This window comes from Caretta caretta, chromosome 13 (assembly GCF_965140235.1).
Source record: "Caretta caretta isolate rCarCar2 chromosome 13, rCarCar1.hap1, whole genome shotgun sequence".
Taxonomy (NCBI): Eukaryota; Metazoa; Chordata; order Testudines; family Cheloniidae; genus Caretta; species Caretta caretta.
In genome coordinates, this window is record NC_134218.1 from 2,591,374 (window position 1) to 2,607,754 (window position 16,381).

Consider the following 16,381-nt stretch of genomic DNA (forward strand, 5'->3'; position numbering starts at 1 on the left):
AAATCCACTTTCACAGGAACAGACCTTACCGACGTGAGCAGTGGCATTGCCTTCAATAGGATTACTTACTTGAGTAGTTGCTTGCAGGACTGGGCTCCTATACAAGCTGCTCATTCCCCCCTCAATGTCTCTGATTCCCTTAAAAAAAAAAAAGGACTTGTGGCACCTTAGAGACTAACAAATTTATTTGAGCATAATTTTTTGTGAGCTACAGCTCACTTCATCAGATGCATCCAATGAAGTGAGCATGACGTGAGCTGTAGCTCACGAAAGCTTATGCTCAAATAAATTTGTTAGTTTCTAAGGTGCCACAAGTCCTCCTTTTGCGGATACAGACTAACACCGCTGCTACTCTGAAATCTGATTCCCATGTAATTTCAGCATCAACCCAGCTGCACCCTGTGTTCCGGATGGGAACCTGAACAAGCCAGAAATGCTCCCTCTTCACTCTGCTTTGTGCAATCTATAACCAAGGATTCATTTCCTTGTTATTGTCACGTTTACCTTGTACACTAAAACACTGCAGCTTTCCCTTCATCCGTCATCCTCTCTTTTCCTACCATGGATTTACTCTTACCTTTGCTGACACCCCTCCCATCCTCCTCCAAAACCTGATGTTTTAGACCTTGAGGGCACTTCTCTCTCTACTTTCTGTACTTCCTTGTTCATTCTCATTGCCTTTTTCTGCTCCTAGGGTAGTTATTGAGCTGTATGGTGCATGGAGAACACTTGGGGATACAGTAATTTATCTTCAATTCTTTCCATTTCCTCTTTGTGTCCTTTTCCTCCATTGCTTTTTCTTCTCAATTTTGCCCACATCTTAATGGAGTCTCTCAGAATGTATCCTACTGAAATTAAACAGTTATTCTCCTGTCTTTGGCACTCATTTCAGACCTCACTACCAGTCTGTCTAGATTCTTGTCTTCCTGGGGCAGATTACGCTGTGTTACAATGGTGTTGATGTGGCCTAAATCCATTGATTTCTGTAGAATTACTCTACATTTACTCCAGCATGACCAACAGCAGAATCTGGCCCATGATTGCTACTACACCTGTACATGTCCACTCATTTCAGCTCTGTTACTGAAAGCCCAGTCAAAAATTGCTTCCTAGAGAGTTCCCTCCTCTCCAAAAATTTGCATGGAAGCCATTCTCTTGCAAGATGCTCCCAGATATGAAACTCCATTCATTCATTCATTCTGTTTAGTCAGACTCAGTTTGTGATGGATTTGTTGAAATCCTCCAAGGAAATTAGTCTATTCTTTCCACAACTGTCACTAGGTGTAACCAACTGTCACTTCTTGCTGCAAGGAGTTCTGTAGGTTGATTGCACAATGAGTTAAGAAGAAAAACCCCAGTATTTTAGATGTACTGCCTTTCAGCTCTGAGTGCCATTGTGTTCTCACATCCAGTGTTCAGCGTGAAAATGAGTGTCTGAAACCAGAAGGATTTCAGTAGACCCTTTGGTATTTCATACACCTCAATTAAAAAGTCCTCCCTTTATCTGAATTAAAGAGAGGGGAGATGAGTAAATGTCATTGCCAGTGTGATGCCCAAACCCCAATGTTACTCCTTCTGAAGAGTCTCACAATCCTTGATAATTGTTAATGATCTACATAGGTTTCAGTCATCAGAAAATATCACTGCACATTTCCCACTTTCCACCAACTCTTTCATACACATTTAAGACTGATTCCAACACTGATCACCATGGTTTCCCACTATTAAACATTTTATCTCTATGAAAAGCAGCTGTTAATTATGACACTATTTCCTATCATTTAGCTACTTTTCAAATCCCTACAGGATTTTGCCCCTTTACTCCATGGCTATTTATTTTCTTTAACAGCATCTTGGAACGACCTTGGCAAATGCTTTGGAAAATCCAAGTAAACTATATCTGCCCGATTCCCCCTTCCTCCATTATTTTAATAGCTCTGCCAAAAATTTCTAGCAGGTCAGAGCAGCAATATTTACCCTTCAAGCACCTGTGCTGGTTTGCCTGTATTCATTTAACATTTTTCTACATGGTGTATTATTTGGAAATTACACTCAGTCAGTTTTCCCCACACTGACAGGAGGCTTGTTAATCTGTAATTCTCATGGTCACCCTGGCTCCTCTTTAGAAGAAGATAATCACAGTGGTGAATTTCCATTCTTCAGGTTCAGGAGCATGGTTAGGGATCTGTTACAGAACCTTAGGGCAGCCTCAAGTTTTAGTTCCTTAAGAACTCTTGTGGGAATGCCATCTGGTTCTAGGGACTCCCTGCACTCAAGTTACTTGAGCTGTTCCATAATCTCTTCTTCAGAGACTTCTTGCTCTGTTCATGCCATACTATGATTTCCTGTAAAGAATGCCCTTGAGGCAGGAATTTCCTCATCATCTGCTTTAGGAAGGCTGCTGCAAGGAATTCATTTACCTTCTCTCCAACTGCTTCATCTACTTTAATTACCCTACTAACTCCTTGGTGTTCTAGAGGGCTTGTGGACACAGGGGTACCACTGTTTGTCTGCTTTGTGAGCTTTCACCTCAGTTTATTTAATAAGAACAGCCATACTGGGTCAGACCAAAGGTCCATCTAGCCCAGTATCCTGTCTTCCGACAGTGGCCAATGCCAGGTGCCCCAGAGGGAAGGAACAGAACAGGGAGTCATCAAGTGATCCATCCCCTGTCACTCATTCCCAGCTTCTGGCAAACAGAGGTAGGGACACCATCCCTGTCCATCCTGGCTAATAGCCATTGATGGACCTATCCTCCATGAATTTATCTAGTTATTTTTTGAACCCTGTTATGGACTTGGCCTTCACAACATCCTCTGGCAAGGAGTTCCACAGGTTGACTGTGTGTTGTATGAAAACATACTTCCTTTTATTTGTTTTAAACCTGCTGCCTATTAATTTCATTTGGTGACCCCTAGTTCCTGTGTTATGAGAAGGAGTAAACAACACTTCCTTATTTACTTTCTCTATACCAGTCATGATTTTATAGACCTCAATCAGATCTCCCCTTAGCCATCTCTTTTCCAAGCTGAAAAGTCAAAGTCTTATCAATCTCCCCTGATACGGAAGCTGTTCCATCCCCCTAATAATTTTTGTTGCCCTTTTCTGAACCTTTTCCAATTCCAATATAAATCTTTTCTGAGATGGGGCAACCACATCTGCACACAGTATTCAAGATGTGGGCGTACCATAGATTTATATAAAGACATGATATTTTCTGTCCTATTATCTATCCCTTTCTTAATTATTCCCAACATTCTGTTCGCTTTTTTGACTGCTGCTGCACATTGAATGGATGTTTTCAGAGAACTATCCACAATGACTCCAAGATCTCTTTCTTGAGTAGTAACAGCTCATTTAGACCCCATCATTTTATATGTATAGTTGGGATTATGCTTTCCAATGTGCATTACTTTGCATTTATCAACATGAAATTTCATCTGCCATTTTTTGCCCAGTCACTCAGTTTTGAGTGATCCTTTTGCAGTCTGCCTGGGTCTTAACTATCTTGAGTAATTTTGTATCATCTGCAAATTTTGCCACCTCACTGTTTACCCCTTTTTCCAGATAATTTATGAATATGTTGAATAGGACTGGTCCCAGTACAGACCCCTGGGGGACACCACTATTTACCTCTCTCCATTCTGAAAACTGACCATTTATACCTACCCTTTGTTTCCTATCTTTCAACCAGTTACCAATTCATGAGAGCACCTTCCCTCTTATCCCGTGGCAGTTTACTTTGCGTAAGAGCCTTTGGTGAGGGACACTGTGAAAGGCTTTCTGAAAATCTAAATACACTATATCCACTGGATCCCTCTGGGTCCACATACTTGCTGACCCCCTCAAAGAATTCTAGTAGATTGGTGAGGCATGATTTCCCTTTACTAAAACCATGTTGACTCTCCCTCAACAAATTATTGTCAGACATATAGATGAACATATTGTTCTTCATTATAGTTACAACCAGTTTGCCCGGTACTGAAGTCAGGCCTACAGGCTGTAATTGCCGGGATCACCTCTGGAACCCTTTTTAAAAACTGGCATCACATTAGCTATCCTCCAGTCATTTGGTACATAAGCTGATTTAAATGATAGGTTACAGACGACAGTTAGTAGTTCTGCAATTTCACGTTTGAGTTCCTTCAGAACTCTTGGGTGAATACCATCTGGTCCTGGTGACTTATTGCTGTTTAATTTATCAATTTGTTCCAAAACCTCCTCTAATGATATCTCAATCTGGGACAGTTCCTCAGATGTGTCACCTAAAAAGAATGGCTCAGGTTTGGGAATCTCCCTCACATCCTCAGCCGTGAAAACCAATGCAAAGAATTAATTTAGTTTCTCCGCAATGGCTTTGTTGTCTTTGAGGGCTCCTTTAGCACCTCGATTGTCCAATGGCCCCACTGATTGGTTAGCAGCTTCCCGCTTCTGATGTACTTAAAAGAAAAATTGCTATAACTTTTTGAATCTTTGGCTAGCTGTTCCTCAAATTCTTTTTTGCCTTTCCTAATTGTATTTTTACACTTAATTTGCCAGAGTTTATGCTCCTTTCTATTTTTCTCACTAGGATTTAACTTCCACTTTTTAAAGGAGGCCTTTTTGCCTCTCACTGCTTCTTTTACTTTGTAGTTTAGTCACGGTGGCTCTTTTTTTTTGGTTCTCTATGTTTTTTTTAATTTGGGGTGTATATTTAAGTTGAACCTCTATTATGGTGCCTTTAAAAAGTTTCCATGCAGCTTGCAGACACATTTCCCACCCTTGCAGACACTTAATATTGTAAGCAATTTCCAAGCACAGCAAAAAAAAAAACCCAAAAAACCTTTAATGCAAATCAATCATTAATATTAGTTTACATCCAGATTCTGGGAGGTTTCCCTACATATTTCTTTGGCAAAATCTTTTCACTTATGCAATCCATAATTGGACTCCAAAGTTACATGAAGTTGCATTATTCCAAGGACTTCAGCTGCAGCTGAAGTGGTTCTTAACACCAGGAAGAACCTTCAATACCTTAATGACAACTGCTCAGTGACTTGGCAGGGACCAGTCTTGGAGAAGCCCTGATCCCTCACTTTTATTGCTTTTGTGCATTAAACAGATGCTCTTCATGAATTGAGTGCCCCTGTTTAATTACATTAATGTAATTTACTCTTTCACGCAGCAGAGTTGCTGCTTCATCAAGAGTGGTGCTGACTCACTTCCACAGAAACCTCTCCCTGTCCTGAGTTGCTAAATATTCAGCTGTCATTTCTCCAGTAAAGAAGACCCTTATAGAGTATTTTGGCAACAAAGAGTGTTCAGGCAATGACCCAGCAGAAGAGGCATGGAGGGGGATGCTACCAAGTCCCTACCCCTCACCAAGTATTTGACATCCCTTTTTGCTCTTATACTGCAAACAAGACCTTTGTCCTTTCTCAATTATTTCAAACTCAGAGGCTATTTACTTAAGCTGTCCTCTTTTTGACTGGAAAGTCTCTAAAACATATTTGTTTAATTTCAAGTGATTTTTGCCATATAAACACGACTTCATCTTGACCGAAGATTTTTTGCTTCTCTCTCTCTCGCACAGACATGCACTAACGCCCCCTGCAAATGTACTCAGGATGCCTCCATTCCATTCAGCACGTCTCCATTCTCCACAGAGAAACACTCAGTTCTTGTAACAAGGACCAAAGGTAAAGAAGTCAGTTCACATATCTAGGCTGAAAGCTGAAGTTATCCTGAATGCTGCCGTATTCAGAATTAGAAGGAAGAATTATGCAGCTGCATAGCATCTAGGAGTATCAATAATCTACAGACATCCGATGAAGTGAGCTGTAGCTCAGGAAAGCTCATGCTCAAATAAATTGGTTAGTCTCTCTAAGGTGGCACAAGTCCTCCTGTTCTTTTTGCGGATACAGACTGACACCGCTGCTACTCTGAAACCTACAGACCCCTGGTATCTGGTTTAACCAGGTGCACCTCTGTGGTCTCAGAGGGGGACTTAGGGAGCAGGAAGCCAGGAACCAACGCTGACTTGGTGCTCATGAGCCATTCCACGGCACTTTTCAGCGTTGTGCCCTTCGCCCCAAGGCCAATTATAATTCGGGTAAGGGTACTCTACCCCCGGGGCCTTCCAACCCGCGACAGGATTCTGCGCCAGCCCGGGGCCCTTCGGCTGCGCCAGGGCCTGCCCTTAAGCAAGGGCTACCTCCCACCCCAGAGGCAGGTGCATGGCAGCGGCGGGTGCCATGGTCCCCCCGGAGCGGGAGGCGCCTGGCAATATGGCTGGGGCTGAGGGGTCGGCGCAAGTGACCTGGGGTGACCAGGTGTACGGGTTTTACAGGGAGAGTCCCGCTATTCAGGACTTTCTTTTGGGAAACACAGGGGCCCGTGACCCCGCACCGCCTCTCCCGGTTTTTCACACTTGCGGTCCGGTCACCCTAGGCGAGGCAAGGGCACCGCCTGGGACAGCGCACAGGGGCGCCCTCCACAAGAGACCCCCACCGGCCGGCGAGCCCCGCAGAGCGGGGGTGCCCCAGGGAGGCGCCCTCAGCAACAGCGGCCCCGGCGGCAGCCCCCGGGGGGAGCCGGGGAGGGGCCCGGCAGGCCCGCTCGCCGCGGCGGGCGGCGGGGCCGAAGGGGCGCCGGGCTCCGCGGGCTCCGGCCGGGGGCCCAAGGGGCCGCAGGAGCGGGCGGGCCCGGCCCAGGCCCCGGGCCGAGGGGCGGCTCTGGCCCGCCCGGCCCCCTGGCGCCCGCGGGCCGCGGTTCCCGGCCGGGCGGGTTTGCGGGCGGACCGGCCGGGCGCCATGGCGCGGGAGCCCGAGTTCGTGCTGCGCTACCTGGCCCAGGTGGAGGAGCTGGCGGAGGAGGTGCTGGCGGGGCGGCGGCAGGTACCGCGGGCGGCCTCTCCCCGGGCCCATCGCGGCGCCCCTGGGGACCCCCCGGCCAGCCACGCCGAGCGGCCCTGGCGCTGCCCCGTGGCGGGCCCCGGCTGGAGGGGGGGGGACTGACGGGGGCGGGGGGGCGATTTACAGGCCGGTAGGAAGCCCCTTCTCGCCCCAGCGCGGGAGGAACCGGGAACTGAGCCGCAGCCCCCGGCCGCTTTAGCCGCCAGAGCCCAAAGCTCGCTGGCTGGCTCGCTCTCCGGCTCTCCCAGGGCTCCGCCGGGCGCAGCTCGGCTTTCTAGCTTGTTTCTGCCTCGTTCTCTGCCCTGGGCCGCTCCCCCTTTCCCCGTGTTCCCTCGTAGGACTGGAAGGGAGCTGGAGCGGTCACCTAGTCCGCTCCCCTGCACTCATGGCAGGACTGAGTATTCTCTAGACCATCCCTGACCGGTGTTCGTGTAACCTGCTCATCCCACACTCCTCCCCGAAACGATGCTCCGCCAGAAAGTCCCAGGGGCCTCACACTCACCTTTTGTCCTGGGCAGGGGCTTACCCTTGCGGTTATGTTAATTGCAGGGTAAGTCCAGACCTATGGCTCTCAGTGGGATTTTAACTCAACCCAAAACAAGGCTTCACCCAGCTCATAACAGTTATGATTTCACCTTAGGCCGGAGAAATCTGAATGTTCCTGTTTCTTTTCCAGATTGTGGACCTGGATCTAAAGCGGAATCAGAACCGAGAAGCTCTCAGGGCTCTGCAGAAGGACCCAGACCCTTCTGGTGAGGGATCCAGTGTTGGCGCTGCTGTTCACATCTGTGAAATTTTCAGCTCTCTGACATGCCTGACACAAAGTTGCTGTGTTATCTTTGTAATTGACACACCCTGCCTGCAAAGTGATGGAGGGCCACATTTCCAAAATGGCACATGCAGATTAAACACACAGTTGCAGCTGCGGATGTAATTGTGCGAGTTTGTGCCTCAGAGTGGAGGTAGATTTGGGGAGAGGTCAATTACAGTGTTTGTTGTGACTAACTCACTCTTACGCAGGTTCCATGAGACTGAATCTTGCTTAATTGTTCTTAGACACACACCTAAACAATTCTGCAGACTGTTGTGGAGCACAGAAGGGTCTACAAAAACTAGCCTGCTGGTTGGATTTTGCATTTATTTTGTACCCAGCAGGATGCAGAGGAGCATGTTTCATTATGAAAATATCTAAACAGGCTGTCTTTCTGTTTCAGATAAAGCAATGGTTTGCTTTGGAAACATGTTTATTCAGCTTCCAAATTCAAAAACGAAGGAAATGATTCAGAAAGGTAAGACAGATGCCAGATTTCTAAAACCTGCTTGTAAACTCTCAAGCTTCAGCCAGGATTGAACAAGTTTTTTTTTCATACCCTTGGACATATACACAGGTGTCTTGTGTCACAAGTATGGTACTTGTGCTAATTTGGTTGCTGAGCCAGTCTGTCTTTATTGACTTAGAGCTTTTATATCCAGAACTTTTATTCTCACCACTGCCTGGAAGCTTAGCTCCTAGATAGCACTTCTCATCCCTAGGCCTCAGAGTGCCTTCCAGAGAAGGTTAAGTACCAGTACCTGTGTTTTACACATGGGGAAATTGAGGCACTGAGAAGGGGAGTAGCTTGTCAGTGGCAGAGCAAGGAGTAGAACTGGAGTTTCCTGACACCCAGTTCAGTGCTTTGCCTCGTCAACCTGCTTTGTGAGCCATGTACCCTGCATATCCTTTCCAAAGTGCCCCACAACTTTCCTTGAGTGCAATTCAGAGGAAGAGGCCCTTAACTTGGCTGTGAAGTGAGGTGGCCTCTGTCCAGGTTGTGCTGAGTGTTTAACAGTGCAGCCTTTACACTTTTTACTAAGGAATTAGGAGATTAAATGTAAAAAGCTAAATTAATATTTTAATACTTGGGTATAAATTGTACAGGAACAAATTAGGTCAAAGAAATGAGGGAGTAGTGCTGATGAGGAACTTCCAAGCTAGGTAAATGGGCAGCAAAATGGCAGGTGGAATTCAGTGGTGACAAATACACATTAGAGGGGATAATTTGAACCACTCATACATTTCCCTGGGATGTACGTTAATTGTCACTGCTTAGGAAAAAAACCTGGGCATCACTGTGTATTGTTCTATAAGTCCTGGGCAGCAACTGTGAGGAAGACAAACAATTTTAGGATGCATAAGGAACGGGCTGGAGAATAATATGGAAAATATCTGAATACCATTCTATAAATCAATGGGGCACCTTCCCTTTGATACTGTGTGTGGTATGGGCCACCCCATATCAAAGGGGATGCAGCAGAATTAGAGGGGCTTCAGAGATGAGTGACAAGAAAATCTCTGCTATGAAAGGAAGATGAGTTAGTTCTCCACCTTGGTAGAGAGGGGATGTGATAAAAGTATACAAAAAAAGGAAGGGTGAGAAAGGTAGATCGGGAACTTGTATTCAACTTGCCTCTATCATATGAGGAACAAAGGGGCATTCAATGAAATTGAAAGGTGGCACATTTTAAAACTGGACTCAGTACAGGGGTAACTGGGTGAAATGGTCTGGCCTGTACTCCTGGGGGGGGATTCTGCGGCATGCGGCGGCACAAAATTCATATGGTCTGCATTTTTCTGTGCCCCCCCGTGCAGAAAAACACAAAAAAATCTGCCGGGGGACACGTGTCTCTTCCCAGGCAGCGCATCTGTTCCAGCGTGCCTGAAGCAGCCTCAGAGATTGTGGGGGGGCTGGTGGTGCGTGCCTGGTGATCATGGTCAGGAGGAGGGGTGCGGGGCTGGGCGTACCTGTGTGCCAACGAGAGAGAGAGAGACTTTGTCCCTCGTGACTGCAGTTCCCTGGTGTGTAAGGGTAGGGCTTTTTATTATGGGTGAGGCAGGCTAGAGGCACAAATGAAGCAGCCTGCCTGAGTTAATTGATCTCATTCTCTGGGGCAGAAATGTAGCAGCATGCCTATTGTTCCTATTATTAGTTAACTGTTCCCATTCGAAAGAATAGTAAATATGGTAGGCGACCAGCTTGGCTTAATGGTGAAATCCTAGCGGATCTTAAACATAAAAAAGAAGCTTACAAGAAGTGGAAGGTTGGACATATGACCAGGGAAGAGTATAAAAATATTGCTCGGGCATGTAGGAATGATATCAGGAGGGCCAAATCGCACCTGGAGCTGCAGCTAGCCAGAGATGTTAAGAGTAACAAGAAGGGTTTCTTCAGGTATGTTGGCAACAAGAAGAAAGCCAAGGAAAGTGTGGGCCCCTTACTGAATGAGGGAGGCAACCTAGTGACAGAGGATGTGGAAAAAGCTAATGTACTCAATGCTTTTTTTGCCTCTGTTTTCACTAACAAGGTCAGCTCCCAGACTGCTGCGCTGGGCATCACAAAATGGGGAAGAGATGGCCAGCCCTCTGTGGAGATAGAGGTGGTTAGGGACTATTTAGAAAAGCTGGACGTGCACAAGTCCATGGGGCCGGACGAGTCGCATCCGAGAGTGCTGAAGGAATTGGCGGCTGTGATTGCAGAGCCATTGGCCATTATCTTTGAAAACTCGTGGGGAACCGGGGAAGTCCCGGATGACTGGAAAAAGGCTAATGTAGTGCCAATCTTTAAAAAAGGGAAGAAGGAGGATCCTGGGAACTACAGGCCAGTCAGCCTCACCTCAGTCCCTGGAAAAATCATGGAGCAGGTCCTCAAAGAATCAATCCTGAAGCACTTGCATGAGAGGAAAGTGATCAGGAACAGCCAGCATGGATTCACCAAGGGAAGGTCATGCCTGACTAATCTAATCGCCTTTTATGATGAGATTACTGGTTCTGTGGATGAAGGGAAAGCAGTGGATGTATTGTTTCTTGACTTTAGCAAAGCTTTTGACACGGTCTCCCACAGTATTCTTGTCAGCAAGTTAAGGAAGTATGGGCTGGATGAATGCACTATAAGGTGGGTAGAAAGCTGGCTAGATTGTCGGGCTCAACGGGTAGTGATCAATGGCTCCATGTCTAGTTGGCAGCCGGTATCAAGTGGAGTGCCCCAAGGGTCGGTCCTGGGGCCGGTTTTGTTCAATATCTTCATAAATGATCTGGAGGATGGTGTGGATTGCACTCTCAGCAAATTTGCGGATGATACTAAACTGGGAGGAGTGGTAGATACGCTGGAGGGGAGGGATAGGATACAGAAGGACCTAGACAAATTGGAGGATTGGGCCAAAAGAAATCTGATGAGGTTCAATAAGGATAAGTGCAGGGTCCTGCACTTAGGACGGAAGAACCCAATGCACAGCTACAGACTAGGGACCGAATGGCTAGGCAGCAGTTCTGCGGAAAAGGACCTAGGGGTGCCAGTGGACGAGAAGCTGGATATGAGTCAGCAGTGTGCCCTTGTTGCCAAGAAGGCCAATGGCATTTTGGGATGTATAAGTAGGGGCATAGCGAGCAGATCGAGGGACGTGATCGTTCCCCTCTATTCGACATTGGTGAGGCCTCATCTGGAGTACTGTGTCCAGTTTTGGGCCCCACACTACAAGAAGGATGTGGATAAATTGGAGAGAGTCCAGCGAAGGGCAACAAAAATGATTAGGGGTCTAGAACACATGAGTTATGAGGAGAGGCTGAGGGAGCTGGGATTGTTTAGCCTGCAGAAGAGAAGAATGAGGGGGGATTTGATAGCTGCTTTCAACTACCTGAAAGGGGGTTCCAAAGAGGATGGCTCTAGACTGTTCTCAATGGTAGCAGATGACAGAACGAGGAGTAATGGTCTCAAGTTGCAGTGGGGGAGGTTTAGATTGGATATTAGGAAAAACTTTTTCACTAAGAGGGTGGTGAAACACTGGAATGCGTTACCTAGGGAGGTGGTAGAATCTCCTTCCTTAGAGGTTTTTAAGGTCAGGCTTGACAAAGCCCTGGCTGGGATGATTTAACTGGGAATTGGTCCTGCTTCGAGCAGGGGGTTGGACTAGATGACCTTCAGGGGTCCCTTCCAATCCTGATATTCTATGATTCTATGATTCTGAGTCAGTTCCCCCAGGAGCATGAAAATCTGTGAAAGTTTCAAGGCCCCTACACTGCCAGAGTGATGTAAAGGAGTCTTATAAATGACAGGAAGGGAATCCTCAGCTAGGAAGCTCTATGTGCTTTATCACTTTTTTCCTGTGTCAAAGTGGCACAATGGGGTTAGATTACAGCTCAGGATTTATTTTACTTACCTCATGAAGAAAAAAGACTTTGAGGGCAAATAAAACATTTACCAAGCAGTCAGTAAAAATGTCAGGACCATAAGAACCAAGCACTTTCCAAAGTACCTAGCCAGGTCCAGGACAATGATTAGCAAAACTGTATGACTTTCATGTGTGAAAGTCTGAGCAATTTAAAATATTTACTTTTTTTTGTTTTTGTGTGGTGTTCTGTAATTCAAATTAAATTCCAGGATTATAACTGGAATGCAGGGGATTAGTTATCAAGTGTTTGTAACTTAACTTTCATTTGTTTAGGAAACGCTGAATAGTTACTGAGACTTTTTTTCTATATTTTAGTTTAAATAAATTAAGAAAACAATTGAAACTGGTGTGATTATATTGCATTATTTTGACAAAATATGCATAATTTTGCAGAATTTTAATTTTTTTGGCACAGAATCCCCCCAGGAGTATACTATGCAGGAGGTCAATCTGGAAAATCATAATGGGCCCTTCTGTCCTTAAAATCTATGAAAGTGGGTGGGTTTAGAAATATTAACTGTTTGTATTGTGGTAGTACCCAGAGGCCCTGATAATTAGTTACTGTACATTCCCCCACACCCTCCCACCCAAACAAAAGACAGTACCTGTCCCAGATAGCTTACGGTTACTCTTAAGAAACCATCGGTTTGGCTCCCAGTACTCTCATGGCATATCTTTTCTGACAGGTTGTAATGCAGTTACAGATGAGCCTGTTTGGGCTCCAGAACCTTGTTTCTCTTACCATTCAATTCACTTATACTTAACTGGAAGGGATTATCTGGCATGAGTATATTCTGTAGAAAGAAAACTGTATACCTAGTTTTTTCTATATGACGAAACAAATGCAGCAAGTTTTAATGAGAGTGAGAATCCAAGGAATAGGCAGCAGAGAAGAGTTCCCCCTCACTCAGAGTTGATGTTGCCTTAACTCACTGTACTCCAGGATGCTTCATTATCACCATCATCACTATCTTCTCAGATCAGAAGCACTTAGACGAGGAAATAAACCAACTTCGGAAAGAGCTGAGAGTGAAGGTCAACCATCTCTTTGAAGCTCAAGGTATTTGAAAAGGGTCAGGAAACATTTGGTTGTGAGCACAAATCAGGTGAGGGGTGGAGGGAAGAGGTCCAAAAATCCATGAATTATATTCCGAGAATAAATCCCCTCCATTCTCTTTACAGCAAAAGCCCCATATTTGCCGAGTTTTGTGGGCATGTGCCTGGGACTGTTCTGTTGCAGACCCCACTGTGCACCACTAACATGTTATCAGTTGTTTCTAATTGCTGGTAGTTCAGTCAGTGATGACTATGGGAACAATTCTGCAGCCAAATACAGCAGTGTCTTCTCCAGACTACTTGTTCTGGCAGTTGTTTAGAGAACTCTTTCACCAGGCGCCAGTGAGCATGCTTTTTAACAATATCTTTATTTCCCGCTTGTTGTTCTTCCTCAGGTAAACCTGAGTTGAAAGGATTTAACTTGAACTCCATGACCCATGAGGAAATGAGAGCAATCAATCAGATACTGGAAGGACGAAACTAGACCTTCATCACGGAGACTTCAACGTTGCTGATAAGGTGCATTCAGACCGTCACTCACAGTACAAAATCTGTGGACAATCTCCAGATTTCTTGTGAAGACATATTTACTCCTGGTATCTCTCTTGAGTGGTACATTTCCTAAGAAGTATTTGGCTTTTGAAATTTTTTCACGGTAGGAATCATTCGGGTCCAGTGTTGATCATGGATTAAATACTGCAGTTTGCAGAGACTTGCTAGAACACTGGCCCTTTTAGTTATTTGACAGCCTGCCATCACTGGGGTGGGAGTGGGATTATTAGAATCAGAGCAGGACATTCCTAACTGCATCTCTTTTATGTATGAACTTCTGTAACTTAGCTCCACAGCTAGTGCATTCTATTGGCAGGAAAGGGAGTAGGAGGGAAAGAACTGTGAATTCATAGTGTCTTCAAAGAATAAATAAAGAAACTTTGAGTTATGTAAGCTTGTGGTGGTAGGAGAATTGTGAATCAATTAAAGTGTACACTTAAGAAAATTCCTGGATTTTTTTTAAGTGTACAATAGATACTTGACAGGTTTCAGAGTAGCAGCCGTGTTAGTCTGTATCTGCAAAAACAGGAGTACTTGTAGCACTTTAGAGACTAACAAATTTATTAGAGCATAAGCTTTGAAGTGGGCTGTAGCCCACGAAAGCTTATGCTCTAATAAATCTGTTAGTCTCTAAAGTGCCGCAAGTACTCCTGTTCTTTTTAATAGATACTTGAGTGCCTGTTAATCTGAAGGGTCTACTTCTGAGCTAGGCTCCTGTGTCTAAACTTGTAAGAAGAGATCTGGAAGAAGTAGGATTGTTTACATTAGGGAAGGGGACATAAGTATCCAAACCAATGAATGGTCTGGAGGAGAGAAGAGGTGTCTCTACTCATCCTGTCTTGATACAAGAATAAAGGGCTATTCAATGATGTTGATAAATGATTAATTCAGAACTGATAAAAAGGAGGAAATACTTTCTTCACACAATTAGCACATGTAGCAATAGATTCCAATATATCATTGAGGCTAACTGCAGGATTCAAAAAAGGATTAAACACTGGTGGATAACAAGACTCGCCAGAGCCATAGTAGTGTTTAAAAAATTACACCCTCGTGTTTCAGGGTTTTAGACAAATTCTAACTATTTGGAGTGGAGATGGAGGAGTGTGTGTACGATGGGGAATTAGGAGGAAACTTCCCTGGGGGTAGATTATCCCATAACTGCCTACAGCAGGTTTTCTTGAACCTTTCTGTGAAGCGGTTGGAAGCAGCTGCTACTGGCAACAGGATAGTGGACTAGATAAATCCCATGTCTAGTAATTCCTTTGTTCCTAATTGCTCTAATGAAATGGTAAATATGACTGCTTATGTTTGTGCACGGACCTGGGGAAGAGGAACATACAGGGACAAGAAAAGCCTGCTGTCGTCTCTCTAGAAATGAAGGTTTTCTTCCCCACACTAGCTCAGGTAAACTTTAGTAAATATTAATCATATATTAATATCCTCTACAAAACACATAACACTTCAGTTAATGCAAAAACTAAAGGAAAAGAATTAAGGTGATTCTACCGTGAGCAGCTCTCCTTCATATTCCATCGCTTCAATAGTGCAGACAGTGGTAGGTGTGTTATGTCTTGTTATTGCTATTTAATTTTGAAAAAGTCAGAGATAAGGTTGAAACTTGGTTCACTCTGAATACAGCAAAGGGAGTTTGGGGCCTAGCAGAATCACTTTCACTCTTTTTTCCACTGTTAACGTTTGCATTGCTTGAAAGTGTGCCCTAAATTAGTGAAAGTGCTTTTGGGTGTGGAATTTTAGTTTAAAACACTGGTTTACATTTTAGGGCTGGGGAGTAGGCATAGCTAGCAAGCCAGTGAAACAACTGCATCTGTTTGGGGAAATTTTGTACATTCAGCCCAGAGAACTGTAACTGACCCTTCATCTTTTTCTAGCACTCAGCCTCCTGCCATATAGGGTGAACAGCTTTGAGCACCAGGTGTTTACACTTTAAACAGAACAACTGTAATTGTTAGCTCCTCAGCCAGTCTCCCAGCCAGCTAGGCAGACACATACACACTACTATCCACTGCCCTGTTCAGTTTTGCACAAGTATAACATTTAAATGGAGCTCAGGAGGAGTGGGTTTGCACCAGAATAGGCTTGTTCCACTCTCCTTAAGACAGGGGCTGTTTTGATAAATCTGTTAGCTTTGCTTGATTGCTCTTTTAAGAAGTTGGCTGTATTTAACTAGCGAGTGTGTAGGGTTTAGAGCTACAGCCACAAGCTTCTAACTGCTAAACGCAAATCTATGCACTCTAGGCTTAAGGCTTAAATTCCACATTTCTAAGTTAAAAATAATTCCCATTAGCGAATAGCCTCACCTGTAGCTTCCCAGAAAATTACATCTCTTCTGTAAGAGGGTGGTAAAGTTGCTTTTCCTATCTCAAAGGTACTAAACCCCTTCATTATAACAGCCCTCTTCATGTAGCCAGCATCGTGGAGCCACTCTCAGGGCCTTCATAAAATCTACCAGTAAGGTTATTGTTACTGTATCATGGCAACAGGTCTTACGATCTGACACGTTTCTATAGTAGCAGCAGCATGAGGCTCAAATACCCACTTTTCTTAAAAGCTTCCATTTTACTGAGCAAATTCTGTATAGCCCCTTTTATAGCTTACACTTCAAAGGAAAACTACTAAAGTCAACAACCTCAAATTGAGGACCAGTGAAGCAGCAC

At 44.9% G+C, this 16,381-nt stretch overlaps 1 protein-coding gene across 1 annotated transcript; it reads left to right on the plus strand.

Annotated features, from left to right (window-relative positions):
• Nucleotides 1–6,736: 6,736 nt before the first annotated feature.
• PDRG1 (p53 and DNA damage regulated 1) lies at nt 6,737–14,572 on the plus strand. Its single transcript, XM_048819489.2, has 5 exons — nt 6,737–6,875; nt 7,570–7,645; nt 8,108–8,182; nt 13,075–13,155; nt 13,547–14,572. The coding sequence occupies exons 1-5, from the start codon at nt 6,792–6,794 to the stop codon at nt 13,633–13,635; spliced, it is 405 nt and encodes a 134-aa protein (XP_048675446.2). The 5' UTR covers nt 6,737–6,791; the 3' UTR covers nt 13,636–14,572.
• Nucleotides 14,573–16,381: the final 1,809 nt, after the last annotated feature.